General features: G+C 47.5%; 1 protein-coding gene across 1 annotated transcript in view; it reads left to right on the forward strand.

The window, feature by feature from the left end:
* The first annotated feature begins 828 nt into the window (after nucleotides 1–828).
* The window catches only part of FAM169B (family with sequence similarity 169 member B), a 96,600-nt gene continuing 82,574 nt past the window's right edge, over nucleotides 829–14,854 (forward strand). The window contains exon 1 of the mRNA XM_027521636.1: nucleotides 829–871. Within this exon, the coding sequence (XP_027377437.1) occupies nucleotides 841–871 (31 nt within the window). The 5' untranslated portion in view covers nucleotides 829–840. The remainder of the gene's footprint in view (nucleotides 872–14,854) is intronic.

Raw genomic sequence — 14,854 nt, forward strand, 5'->3', positions numbered from 1 at the left:
CACTGGCGTTTTAAAATCACCCTGACAAAAAACACTGCAACAGGCCAAAAAGAAACAGTACAGAAGCAATTGCTTCTCATTGAATTTTGCTCTCTTAAGTGAGTACAAGCTTGAATATTTAATAAATAAAATTATTAGTTATCAGAAAAAGTACTTTACAGTTGTTAGGAAAGAAACAGAAAAATGGGCAGAAAAAATTACCTGATGCCCTGGATTTGAGTGTCATTCGTTGTCTTTGAGCGTCCTTTCAACTGTATACATTTTCAAGAAGGTATAAAACCAGGGATTCTTGCCCACAGAAAAAGAAATAGTAGAAGAAAGTGGGAAGGGGCCCAGAGAGTGGGGTGCCGGACCCAGGGGCCCTGGTGAGAAGGTGAGGCTGCGAACAGCTTCTCTTCCAACAGGAATAGTTAGTGTGTGATGGTGAAAGTCGCTCAATCCTGTCCCAGTCTTTGCGACTCCGTGAACTGGGGCCCGCCAGACTCCTCTGTTCTTGGAATTCTCCAGATAAGGATACTGGAGTGGGTAACCTGGGGATCGAACCCAGGTCTCCCGGAATGCAGGAGGATTCTTCACCATCTGAGCCACCAGGGAAGCCCCAGAGGGATACTAACTACTCACTACTCCTCGGAGGTGCTGATGAGTGGTGCAAACTGGCTGTGCAAACTGTGTAGGGAGCCGGGGCCCCTAGAGACAGGTTGCAGGTCGATAGCCCCGGGGCAGGGGGCGGGGGCCATGGGGACCCGGGCAATTCAGGGCGCGGGCGGGGCCGCCGCGGTCCCCGGTGCGGGGCACCCCTGGGGACCCGGCCGGGGCGGGGCGCAGGGCGCGCGCGGGAGCATGGACGCGGAGGCCGCCCGCGGAGCCGCAGGTAAGGGGCGCGGGGCAGCCCGGCCGCCGGCCCGCCCGCCTCCTTCGCCGGCCTCCGCGTGGGCCCCACCCCGCGTATCGGGTTTCAATGGCTGGGCTGGTCCGAGCGCTCCGGGGCCCCGCGCTGCAGAGCGAGACCGTACACCGAGCGCCGCGCGCAGCCAGGGAAACTCCCCGGAGTCGGCGCCAGGGCGCCGCGAGCCGCGCACCTGTGGCCGCCGCGGAGCGAGACAGCGGGAGGTCCGGGAGGTCTGGGGCTCGGCGCGCGGGGCTCTAGCGCCCACCGACCGGAGGCGCACCCACCAAGGGGTCTCGGTCACCGTCCTCCCGACCGTTCCTAGGATCCCCGGCTGCCGGGGACCCGCGAGTCTGACGAGCTCTCTGCCTTCCCTTAACCTCGGCGGCCTAAGAAGATCACGGTTGGGGCGGGGGAGCTCCATAAAGCGTCTAGGGTGGCGGCTGGCGCCCCTGTGGCCCCCGCTCGGGGACTGTCAGTTTCGGCCCCGGCCCAGCCGGCCAGCCGGGGGGCCTGGGGTGGCGGGCGTGCCCGGGAGCCCGCCCTCTCTCCGGAGAACTCGGCGAAACCGTGTGACTTCTAAATTTGAGAGCACTTAGGACAAATACCCCGGAAAAGGCAATGGCAACCCACTCCAGTACTCCCATGGACAGAGGAGCCTGGTAGGCTGCAGTCCATGGGGTCGCGAAGAGTCGGACACGACTGAGAGACTTCACTTTCACTTTTCACTTCCATGCATTGGAAAAGGAAACGGCAACCCACTCCAGTGTTCTTGCCTGGAGAATCCCAGGGACGGGGGAGCCTAGTGGGCTGCCGTCTATGGGGTCGCACAGAGTCGGACACGACTGAAGCGACTTAGCAGCAGCAGCAGCAGCAGGACAAATACCCCAAAGCGTTTCCTGCTACCCTCAAAGAAAGGAGAGTGTGGATGGGCGCAGGCATAGACAGGGGCGGTGGATGCTCTTCTGCACCCTTCCCCGTCTCCTCGGGGACCCGCGGCAGGAAGGGCCCCGTGGCTAGTGCTCAAGGCCTCCTCGAGTCCAGTCCCGCCCTCTCACCAGCCCTGCGCCCACGTGCGGTCAGAACGCAGACTGGTCACTTTCTCCCACCACACATCTCTGTAAGAGAAAACTCAGTCTTATAGATGCTCCTTGCCTTTTATTAGAAGCCAGCAGCGGTGAATTACTTGTTTTTATAACTTGCATTCCAAAGCTGTGACTGAGTTGTTTTTCTCCAGATTTCAAATGAGGGAGTTAAGGACGGACGGTGGCCACCGCCACTTGTATGAATCAGTGACATTCCCTGTGAAAAGTTTGTCTTGGTCTAGAGATTGAGAAGGGTTTTGTCTCTAGGTTTAGAAGGAGGAGAAGTGATTTTTTTTTCTGTAGTGCTTCCTGGAAGGTTGGTTGATAGTGAGTGCTGTTGCCTGTCTATTTGAGAACTGGGGCAAGAAGAGAACATGTCTTGTTCCTTTGATATCAACTTTTTCACCTGCAAAATGGAGGAGACTTTGCCCAGTTGGGGACTTACTGTACAGAAATACCTCATGTATTTTAAATGCTTAGCAGGTCTGCACACAAAGCTCAGTTTGACTTTCTCCCCTCCCCTCCCTCTCAGAGTGGTGCCCTGAGTCAGAGTTCCTCCCAGCTGATGCCTTAGACCTGCTTATTCTACCCAGCTTTACTCCGTTTTAATGGGAAAAGTAATGGTCATTTCATCTTCTGGAAAAGTGCAGTTGGCCTAAACGGCTTCAGGATTTTCCTGTATTTATGTCAGCGTTTGCTGTGGCTTTCATGGTTGCTGATGGCCCAGATGACACACAGCAGTTGCACATTTTTCATTCCCACATGTGCTAGATTCTAATGGATGGGAGTTCTACATAGCTGAATCCATGCCCAAGCTCTGATAGCCCGTTTCCAAAAAGGGCTTCAGCCAACCATGCCTATGTGGGAATGAATCCTTTTTCTTTTAGCAAGGAGGCATGAGACTGAGAATTGTTGCTTTCAGATAAGGCTGTATGCCGGTCCCCACTTAGTTCTAGCATGAAAAGCTAGGGAAAGGGCATGTAACATTCCCATGAGAGTTGCCTCTGTATCTAGATGATGTTCCTCAGTAAAGGTGTGTCTGGGGTGGGGGTTACCCTCAATAATTCAAGACATATCCGAGGACCACACATGCAGTCTCTCTCTCTCTCTGAACGTTTGTATGTTTTTAATTTCTCTGATACTGAAGGCCTTCTTGGGTTCCAACAGACCATCTGTTGCTGTCATTTTAGCTTGGAGTATAAGAAAGGAGACAGTCAGACACAACCCAGTCCTGTTACTCCTCTCCTCTTTTACCTTGAACTTCCCTCATCTGCAAAATAAGATCTTCAACTGCCTCATGAGGATTAGATGAGACCTTGCATTCATCAGAGTGGACTGCTGGGTCTCTGGGAAAAGTTTCAGTAGACTCAGACAAGGTGCTTTGATTTTGCCCCCCGCCCCCCCGTTTGCGGAGCTTCCCAGGTGGTGCTAGTGGTAAAGAACCTGCTTGCCAATGCAGGAGACCCAGGAGACGTGGGATCGATCCCTGGGTTGGGAAGATCTCTTGGAGAAGGGAATGGCAACCCACTCCAGTATTCTTGCCTGGAGAATCCCATAGGCAGAGGAGCCTGGCAGGCTACAGTCCATAGGGTTGGTCATGAAGACTCAGACATGACTGAAGCTACTTAGCACATCCAAGTTTACCCAAATAATTGAAGTGTTTGTGAGAATCATCTGTTGTATGATCTCCATTTGGGAAATCAGTTTCGAGTTCCAGTTTAGCAAAGTTAGGTGCTGGACAGTTTGCCATTGTGACAAAAGCAGAGCTCTGGAGACAGGAAAGCCAGCAAGCAAGGAGGAAGCTTGTGTTGCGGGAACAGGGACCGTGGTGATGCTGCTAAAGGGACTGACTCTGGGAGGGTCAGTCCAAACACGCAACTTCAGAACTATTCAGCGTCTTCCGGTTGGAGACACGGAAGAGTTAGTCAGACACTGACTCTGGAGCAGGCAAGGAATCTAGAAAGGTCGGTGCTGGCCCTGCGCTCTGTCGGGGACCCCTGTTGCTGAGAGGAGGGAGCAGAGCAGATGGAGGTCTGGGGAGGGCGTCTCCCCAGGGAGGGTTAGGCTCAGGGAGGGAGAAGCTCTGGAAACCTGAGAGGGGGCTGTGGGGAGGGCCTGAGGCTGAGGGAGGTGGGCAGGGGCTGACTGCAGGGCTCAGAAGAGGGGCTGGGGTGGGGAGGCCACAGGGAAGGGGGTCCGAGGTCAGGGACCCTGAGGGCTGCCAGGCACAGCTGCTGTTTTTGAAACATTTTCAGAAAAAGAAGAGGGAGCAGGCTGAGGAGGTGGTTATGAGTGCAGGAAGGTGACTGTTCCCTCGCGTTTTCGGTGGAGACCTGAAGTCATTTTTGGTAAACTAAGCCTTAGAAGCACTTTTCTGCCTGCCAAGTATTGCTGTAAGCCCTTTCCAAGTACTACCTTAATTGATCCTCCTGTGCTATGCTGGGCTTAGTTGTGTCCAACTGTTTGTGACCCTGTAGACTGTAGCCCGTCAGGCTCCTCTGTCCATGGGATTCTCCAGGCCAGAATGCTGGAGTGGGTTGCCATTCCCTTCTCCAAGAGATCTTCTGAAGGGGATCTTCTCCAGGGGATATTCCCAACCCAGGCATCGAAACCAGGTCTCTCGAATTGCAAGCAGATTCTTTACTGTCTGTATCACCAGGGAAGCCCAAGAACACTGGAGTGGGTAGCCTATCCCTTCTCCAGGGGAACTTCCTGAACCAGGAATCGAACCAGGGTCTCCTGCATTGCAGGCAGATTTTTACCAACTGAGCTACCAGGGAAGCCTAATTGATCCTTATAGTAAATAGTAAAGGTAGATACTAATTTTATCCCATTTTACTGGTGAGGAAGCTGAGGCACAAAGATAAGTCGTTTGCCTAGTCACCTGTCTAGTAAGTGGCAGTGTTAGGGTTTAAATTGGTAGTGGTTTGACTCCCAGAGAAAGGGACCTCTCATGGGGATGACGTCTGCCCCGCTCCCCCGACCCTAAAACCAAAGCGGAGGCTCAGGAGGGTGATATTCTATGAGCCAGTTCCTTGGAGATGAACTCATGTTAGCAAAACACGTCAAAATAATTTTAAATATTCATCAGCCATTTTGATGAATATTTTGGTCAAATATTCATCAGACCCAAAATGTAGAAGTGTAGAGGTGTCCTCTCAGAGGAACAGGGATCTGGCAGATTGGGGGGTGGTGGTCTCAGTTCCCGGGGGCAAGTCTTCCCTGGGGGTTGTGGCAGAGGGCTGGACTGGGCCCTGGGAATCCTGGGCCCAGTCACTGCTTTTGTGCCCCAGGACAAGTCTCCATTGCTTCATCGAGAGGGAAGGGAGAGGATGAGACGGTCTCTAGAAGTCTGCTCTGCCGTGCAGTGCATCACCCACCTCCCGTCCCTGTAACCAGACTATCATTCTGCAGAGGGTAGGACCTTGCTGATCTTTCTGTCCTCCTGCCCTGCTGGCTGCTGGCACATGGTCGGAGCCCCTCGAGCCTCAGATGGAGGAATCATCTCCTTTTAGATGCTGGTGAAGGCCTTTGTTGGTTCCCTGGCTGTAGGGAGGGTTGCCAGGGGGATTTTGCAGATTTGTGTGTTAGGATGTCTGATGGTGCGCTCTGCTCCATCACCCCTGGGGTTGAGCGCCCCAGGGGATGTCTTTCCAGGGGTTTCGCTCTCGCTGGGAAGGCCTGGCTCTCAGTGAGTCATCTTAATGCCTGGATGTTTTGTGTGTCCCCGTCTGTTGGCTGTGATCCTTTGCCCTGTAACAGTGTCCATCCTATAGATGGGCCTTGTTCACCTCCACCTCTAGACATCAAGGGGTATTTTATGTGCATTAAATGGGGATCTCTGCTATACGAGGTCAGGCCAGAGATGGCTGGTGTCCTAACCTCCGGCTCCTGCTGTGGCCTGGCAGAATCCAGTGAATGACCGGGTGGCCCCAGGACTGGGGCTGGGAGGTGGGAAGGGGGCGGGCGGGCGCTGAGGTGTTGTCTTTCTGACCTTTGAAACCCTAATCTGGTGACTGCCTGACTAGCCTTAGCAGAGTCCCTGCCAGCAGCTGGCTCCTACCTCTTCTGATGACATTGTTATTTGTAGCTCAGCCCTGGGAAATTCCAAACAGAGGATTATAGCAAATGGCTGTGCTTTCTGCTGTGTTGTGTGGCACAGAACACAATTTTAGGGCAAAATTCAAGCACGCTTGTTGGTCAGAGGCTCCTGGCGTCATGTGATTTTTAAAGTCAGGGTTATTTTTGGGGGTTTAAGTGACTGTCAGTAGCAACTGAAGGTCTAGGGCCTTTGAATAATGCTTGTTTGGGTTTAATAGCTGTGGTTGACAAATTCCATGCCTTATGGTGTACCCATCCTCTGCTGTGGGCTTTCTTTTCAAGGCCAGCAATCAGCAAACTTCCGTGGGGGTGGCACACACAGAGTGTGTATCCAAAGGTCACTGTTCCTTCGAAATCCAGGCTTGTCTTTCTCCCCGCTTCTCTGAGTCACTGGGACTGCTCCCAGCAGACCTCATGCACTCCTTGTGCCCACACAGTAGCTTTGTTTTCTGCTTAAACCAACACCTATTGTCTGTCAAGGCATAGACTTATTTTGATGTTTCTTTGCTCCTCTGAAGCTGGGCAGCAAAGGGGCCACTGGGAATGGCTTGAGGCTGAGGGCTGGGGGCTCCCAGGGAGGGCAGAGGGGGAGCTCCTGTCCATGTGTGTGTTGGGGGCTCCCAAGGCCCAAACCCTCCTAGACCGCTTGGTTTCCTTGTCTTGCAGAAATTAAGACAAATGTGTTTTTCTTGGAAACCTAGTCTCTAACCACTACTCGCAAATTCCACAGAGAGAGAATGCTGTATTCGTTTCTCCATTGCACTGTGCTGAAATAACCCCTGAGAGTCCCTGAGGATTTCAGTGTAAGTGCTTGAGAAATCGAAGCTATGATGATGCCAGCCTTGCAGTGACTTCTGCTCACTGTGCAGTGTCCCCACCCACCATGCTCTGTGATATGCTGCTTAGGGGATCAGTTTTTTTTTTTTTTAGGGGATCAGTTTTGCCAAGTGTATGTGGGTAGAGGCATATTGGAGAAGGCAATGGCACCCCACTCCAGTACTCTTGCCTGGAAAATCCCGTGGATGGAGGAGCCTGGTAGGCTGCAGCCCATGGGGTTGCTAAGAGTCGGACATGACTGAGCGACTTCACTTTCACTTTTCACTTTCATGCATTGGAGAAGGAAATGACAACCCACTCCAGTGTTCTTGCCTGGAGAATCCCAGGGATGGGGGAGCCTGGTGGGCTGCTGTCTCTGGGGTTGCACAGAGTCGGACACGACTGAGGTGACTTAGCAGAGGCATATAGGCCCAAACAGGGAATTACACATGTTCATTTATTTCTACCTTTATGTTTTCTAGCAAGTGATTTCTGTAATGCATGTGTGTAGCCCACATTTGGGCTATTAGAATGTCTTGGAAAACCATTATTGTAAGCTCTGCAGAAGGAAAATAGTTGTTCTGTGTTTTTCCAGAATACATGATAACTGAGTAAAAATATAAAAAAATGCTTGCTAAAAGCATTAATAAAAATCTGTCCTTGTGCAAAAGCATAGACTGGTTACTTGTTGATGAATATGTTTTTAATCATAAGAGTTAAATGTGAATATTGACAGATCATCTTGTTTTCATTTCTTTCCTTTTTTGAAATTGAAATTTCCCCCACCCTGGCCCTAATTCCATTTTTTTTCCCTCTCTCCTATTTTGAAATTTAGTATCTATATTTCTGTTCTTTTAGGGGCTAACTTAGACATTTTAATATGCATGTGATTTCTAACTGATCCTGAAATGAATCAGGTTTAAACTTTCTCTGAAATCGTATAAGGGCCTTTGAATAACTTCACTCCAATTACTTCCTTTCCAGCTTCTTTTCTTTTTTCGTGTAGCACCTTAGTTCTATTACGATTTTTCTTTTAATCTCCTTAAATTAGATGTTTTTGTTCTGTATGATCATCATTGGCTTGGGTTTTATCCACATGTTTCTCGTTTTCTTTGCTCCCATTCCTTCTTGACTAATTTCCTCTTGAGGTCCATCTCCTTTCCCTTGATAAGCACCCTTTGAGAAATAACTTTAGGGAAGGTATGCTGGTAGTAAACTCAGATTTTGTTTTTCTAAATGTTTTTTATTTCGCCCGCATTGTTGAAAGTTGCTTCTGCTGGATGTGGGTGAAAGTTATCTGCTCTCTCACTTTAAAAGTGTTCTTCCATTGTCTCCCGGCTTCCATAGTTGCCACCGAGAAGACCGCCGTCAGTGGAGTTGGCCTTTTCTTGGGAGGATCTGTCTTTCCCTCTGGCTACTTTCATCTTTTTGTGTTGCTGTTTTGCAACTTGACTACAGTATGTTTAGGAGGGGAGCTTTCTTTATTTTCCCTGCTTTAGGGTTGGTTGGGATTCCAGAGTCAGAGGATTGGTGTCTTTCATTAACTCTGGAGAAATTTCAATCAAATTTCATCAAATCTTGATTTTTCCTTATTATTTTTTCTCCTTCTGAAACTTCAGTTACATGGTTGCTGGATGGACCTCATCATTCTACTCTCCATTGCCCTTAACCTGCCTTTCATATTTTCCACTTGTTCTGCCTTTCTGTGCTGCATTCTGCATAATTTCTTCAGATATGTATTTTCAGTTCATTGGCTATTTCAGACATAAATTTCTAGAAGCTCTGTTTTCTTTCCCTCTTGAATCTTATTGGGCAATTAACAAATCTTGGCCCTTTACATTCCATATTTAAACTTTTAAAAAGATATTTCACATCTCTATCTTCCATATTAGATAATTTCAATATTTGCACCCTTTGTGAGTCTGAACCTATAGTTTGTGCTGACTTTTTTGTGGCAGTTTATTTCACCATTCATTAGAGATTTTTGAAATCAGGTCTGCTGCTGCTGCTGCTGCTGTTAAGTCACTTCAGTAGTGTCTGACTCTGTGCGACCCCATAGACGGCAGCCCACCAGGGTCCCCCATCCCTGGGATTCTCCAGGCAAGAACACTGGAGCGGGTTGCCATTTCCTTCTCCAATGCATGAAAGTGAAAAGTGAAAGTGAAGTCGCTCAGTTGTGTCCGACTCTTTGCCACCCCATGGGCTGCAGCCTAACAGGCTCCTCCATCCATGGGATTTTCCAGGCAAGAGTACTGGAATGGGGTGCCATGAAATCAGGTCTAAATGACCCCAAAGCTCTTGCCCTCATGCCCAAACCTCACTGTGTGTGGTTCATCAGTGTTTTAATACCAGTTCACTTTGTAATATCTCAAGGAAAATATTTAGTATTTTAGAATAATGTACAGCTTGTTCTTCTGTTGGCAGGTTCATCAATTTCCCACTTTGAAAAGAGCTAGGATCTTAACAGCAATTAGACTGTTTCCAATGTTAGTTTATAAATGTGTCACAATATGAAAGCTACTAGTTGAATTGCACTGACTTATATGAAGTGGTGAGGCTAAAGTAGAAAGTCCGGCCCCTCACCCCCATCCATCCAGCAGCACATTCTGCCGTGTCCACTGCCACATGTAGCTCATGTCTTCTCATTATCTTCACTGTCATCATTAGTCTAAGCCATTGTCATCATTTGTCTCAGCTTGCACTGCCTCCGATTTGGTTTCCTGCTGCAGTATGACCTGGCGGAGGTGGAAAACACACACTCCAGTTATGCCCCACTGGGGACCCTTCAGCAGCCTCCTACTGCATTTTTCTTGAAACCTGAAGCCTGGAACTTGGCCAGAGTCCTGTTACCCTGGCCTCTGCCTGCCTGCTTCCCATGACCTTACCCTTCTTGCCTTGACCAATCACGCGGCAGGCACACTGGCTGCCCTTGAGCACTTGCCCTCTGCTCCTTTCTTCCTTCTTCAGGGGCTGCTCCTTTGGTCTGGGTGGCCCTTGGTCTTGCTTAGCACGAGGCCAGCGTTTTGTTCTTCCATCCTTCTGCTTAATGGTTACCTCCTTAGAGAGGCTGTCCCTGGTCGTTCCGCCCTGTCTCCCACCTCCCTTGTCACTCGCCTCCCTCCATGCCATGGGGGTGTTTAACTGTTTTTATGTTTCCTGACCAGGCTGTAAGTTCTATAAGAGCAGAGGTCACTTCTGATTTTTCACCATTGTGTTGACTAGCACTTAGCATGGTGTCTGGCAATTTGAAATTTCCTAAGTGATGGCCCAGTTTTATATTATACATTTATAAAGTAGCTTTAGAGCACAAAGTTTTTTCAAATCTTTGCTGTAGGGTTGGTAATGAATGTGACCTGGGTCTGATTAGACCTCTTCCTAGGACCATAGGTATCAGGAAGACCTTGGTCTAAGCTGAGGTCACCCTTGGGCAGGGACTCTGGCAGCAGATATCATAGAGGCCTCAGGGCATCACTGCTATTCTACTACGGTCAGTACTACAGTTATCACTCCTATTATTGTATTTTTAAAAACGGGTAGTGGTTTTTTTCCCTCCAAGCCTTAAAGTATAAATGACAAACAGTCTGTCGTCTTTTCACTGAAGCCAGCTCCTAGCTTCTGCCAGCCTTCTTGCAGGTGTGGCCTGGCTGGACAGTGGGCAAAGGTGTCATCATTGCCCTGTAATGCAGGTGCTGGAGGAATCCTGTGTAGGGCAGCCCGTTTAGACCACATTGACCTTGCCACTTATCTCTGTAAATTCATGTCACTCTTTCTAATTCTTACAAGATTTAAAATAGTTGTTAAAATTATTAATATATGGGCAAAAGAGTTGAATAGACATTTTTCCAAAGACAGAAATGGCCGGTAAGGGACTTCTCTGGTGGTTCAGTGGTTAAGAATCCACTTAGCAATGCAGAGGACATTGGTTCAATCCCTGGTCGGGGAACCAAGATCCCACAAGCCACAGGGCAACAAAGCCTGTGCGCTGCAGCTGCTGAGTCTGTGCACTTTAGAGTCTGTGCACTGCAATGAAAGATCCCGCGTGCCACAACTAAGACTCAACACAGCCAAAGAGAGAAAGAAATATTTAAAACAACAGCAACAACAAATGGCCGGTTAGTACATGAAAAGATGCTCCTCATGACTAATACAAATGAAAACCACAGTGAGATACAACTTCACACCCATTTGGATGGCTGTTATCAGAAAAAGCAGAAAATAACAAATGTTGGGTGAGAATGTGGGGAAATTGGAACCCTTGTGCATTGCTAGTGGGAATGTAAAATGGTACAGCCACTGTGGAGTGTGGCAGTTCTTCAAAAAATTAAACATAGAACCAGCATGTGATCCAACAATTCCACTTCTGAGTATATACCCAAAAGATGTGAAAGCAGGGACTGGAAGAGATATTTCTAGATCCATATTCATGGCAGCATTATTCACAATAGCCAAAAGGTGGAAGCAACCCAAGTGAACATCAACAAATGAATGGATAAGAAAAATGGGGTGTGTGTGTGTGTGTGTAAAGCAGAGTATTGTTCAGCCTTTAAAAGGCACATATTTTAAACAGTGCCATACTGAGCACTCACTGCCATTTGTGCTGGTACACAATGTGTGGTCCTCGACATGATATAAATTAGGAAGTATGCAAACTGGTAAAGGCCCTGCTGGAAATCTCAAGATCTGGGTTTGAGTCTCAGCTCCATTACTAACTTTCCATTGCTGAGTGTGTTTCCATATCTGAAAAATGGGTTTAATTTTTTGTTCTTTCTTAACTTCAAGGAGCTGATGTAAATTTCAAACAAATGAGGAAGTGCTCTAGCCCTTTTATTAACTGGAAAAAACTATTCAAGTATAAGGTATAAAAGGGTACATTTTAGTGTAAGAATACACCACTTTTTTTTCTTTTAATGCTTTCTTTCCCAACCAGTACTTGAGAAAATTGTTTATCCACAGAAGGTGGAATGTTAACTTTCTTTTATATGTCTTCTGTTTAAAATTGAGCTAGTACTCACCTGGATGCAGATATTTCTGTTCAGCAGGTACCTCTTCATCTACTTTTCAGTTTTGCACAGAAAAGACCAATGCCTTTATAAAAATGTAGCTTTCTCCAGAAATAGAGACAGATGCAGGGAACAAACATGTGGATATGTTGGGATTGACATGTCTATACTACTATGTATAAAGTGGATAACTAATGAGAACTGACTGTATAGTACAGGGAACTCCACTCAATACTCTGTAGTGACATAAATGGGAAGGAAATCCCAAAGAGAGGGGATACATATAGCTGATTACCTTTGCTGGACAGCAGAAACTAACAACATTGTAAAGCAATTATACTCCAATTTAAAAAATGTAGCTTTCTCAACAGATTCGCAAATATTGGGACGTAACTGCGCCTTCACTAAGTGGCTCACTGTCTAGGTTTAAGGTCATTTCTCTCTTCTCCATTCATTCTCCATGTGTAGCAGTCTGGGTGATAAGGCTGGGTATTTAAAAAAAGAGGCTCCAGCTTAATCTACAACTGTGTCATGGAGACTGAGGATTATTTTACTTTCAGTTCTCCTTGTTGCTTTGCACAGGGCTGAACATGACAAATAGAGACCCAGCTTTTGTTTTCTTTAGAAATATTATTGTTAGCAGTGTAATAAATGGACATATAGGGATGTGTGACTTCTGGATGAAAGTTTATAAAGTCGTCTAACAGTCACAGTTTTTCGGTGGGTTCTGAGAAATGTTATTCTGTGACTACTGGGTAAAAGCATGCTGGTGATGAGTTATTTTTTTCCTCTCGTTGTGTGCTGTGTGGTTTAGGGCTCTGCTTCCATGCTGGACAGCTGTCCCCTCCCCCACCACATTTTCCCACCAGCTCAGGACTGCCACGTGTTGTGGTGGTGTTACTGACACTGGAGTTTTGTATTTTTACAAGTTCCTGGTCAGTTAAATTCAGGATACAAAGAATCAGGCTTTCCATGTTTTCCTGAGTATGTGCCAAAGCCCTCTTCCTTCCTGGTAAAGGTTAGACAAATAGGGCACCATAATGCTGACCACGTTGGGTGGAAGGGCTCAAGTTCAGGGGCAAGGCGGGCCTGAGCTTCCTGCAGCTATATCAGGTGAGGCCCCCTCTTCTGTTATCATTTGTGAGACATTTGAGATGCTATTTCCTCCTGTCTGCCCCCGTAGGGCTCCACATTTGTCCCCCAAAGTGACACCTCTTTGAATGCAAAGGGAACAGTCTGTTTCAGACCCATCGCATCTCCTTTTGAATGATTCAGAGGGAAAAATAGTTTTATCTTTGTATCATTTGCCTAAGAATAAGATGCACCAATGCTCAGATTATGAGACCTTCATATTAAAAGCAATTAGGATTACATAAATCTTTGTGTGGGTGGCACACAAAGACATCTGCATATTTTACCATCTTAGGTTTGGGTGGGACAAGTGATTTATTCTCAGCCAAGGCAGTGACAAGTTGCAAGTTGGCCAATACTGAATCTGTGATAACAGAGCAACAGGCTCCCTGTCAATTCCCGGCGATGAAACCTACCCTGCTACCTACCACCTGCAGACCTTTCTCAGCGTTGCCTCTGTTCCCTGACAACTTTGCTCATCTGCTCAGAAATTCTAACATATTCTACATTCTGTCTTCCAACTTTTTTTTTTTCAATTCTTTGCTAAGAATATTCTGGCAATCAGCTGCTTTTCAAAAACCAACAAAAATATCCAAGTGTGTCTTTGCTTCACCTTCTGTTCTCGCCTCCTCCAAGTGGAGGATTGCTCTGCTGACACCAAGCTCCCCTTGCCTGTGGTCCTTGGGCTGCAAACATTGGCACGTTTGCTCTCTAAGAGTGATGGGTTGTCTGGCCCTGACATCATGTCATCTCACTTTTCTTTAAGGTGTCATTTGTCATCTGTTAGTGTTCTGGAGCAGGGGTCCCTAGTGAAGTAAGTTTGGGAGATAAACGCTGGATTAAGAAAATCCCATTGCTGCAAGGTTTCTAAATGTCCTGATTGCTGATAGGTGCATAGAACCTCCAGCAGTGAGCTCTGAGCATCACAGCAGGTCCCCTTTTCCCAACTTGCTGGTCTCAGAAACCTCCTTCCACAGCCTATCTTGTGAAGCTAGTGTTCCAGAGAATATATGTGTGAAAACACTGGCAGGATACAAGGGAAGTCGGGAACCTTGGATTCTTTGATATTAAATAAACCCCAGACACTCCCTCACGTAACTGTGGGTATTTCTCACTGTGCAATGGCCCTCTTTAAAAATTAAATGTAATCAAACTTCAAGTTAAAAGTAGTTCTCAGTTTTGAGGTGTGCTGTGGAGGGTCAAGATGAAGTTTGCATTTGTAAATACCGAACTTTCTTAAAGCAGACAGCTTGAAAGTGCATTTTTGAGGTGCATGCCTCACTGGGAATCAGGGACCCTGCCGAGTTCCTGCTGCTGAATTCTAAGCCATGCAGGTGGCATTTGGAAAGCTTCTCCTTTAGGCACTACCCTGCCGAACACCTGGGTGCAGAGACTTCTTGTCAGATGCCCTCTCTCTGGTTGGCATGGAGGAGCTGAGCTCTCTGCCCAGCTCAGAGGAAGGCACTTAACGCCCCTCAGCAGATTTCTCCTGTAATAAGGTTTCCTTCTTCTAATAATTTCCTTTTAGAAGCAAACTACTTTGGATGAAAACAACCAGCCTGATGATGTGAAAAAGGAAAGAAAGAAAGAAAAATTCTGTGCAAGTGATATCTGCTCTTAGCCAATTGTTAAAAACAAAAGTAGCGGACTCTAATTTTGCATCCTTAAAATTGTTTTCACGTATAATCATGAGCAAGAATTGTTCTTTCTGTAGTTCAAGAATGACAACTCCCAGCCAGTTTTTTCCAGTGACATACGCCACGCGGTTACTGACGGGGTGGGGGTGGGGGGGCTCTCAGTAAAGTCAGATTTCTTCAAGAGTGGGGTTAGCAGAA

Source organism: Bos indicus x Bos taurus, chromosome 21, assembly GCF_003369695.1.
Source record: "Bos indicus x Bos taurus breed Angus x Brahman F1 hybrid chromosome 21, Bos_hybrid_MaternalHap_v2.0, whole genome shotgun sequence".
Classification (NCBI taxonomy): Eukaryota; Metazoa; Chordata; class Mammalia; order Artiodactyla; family Bovidae; genus Bos; species Bos indicus x Bos taurus.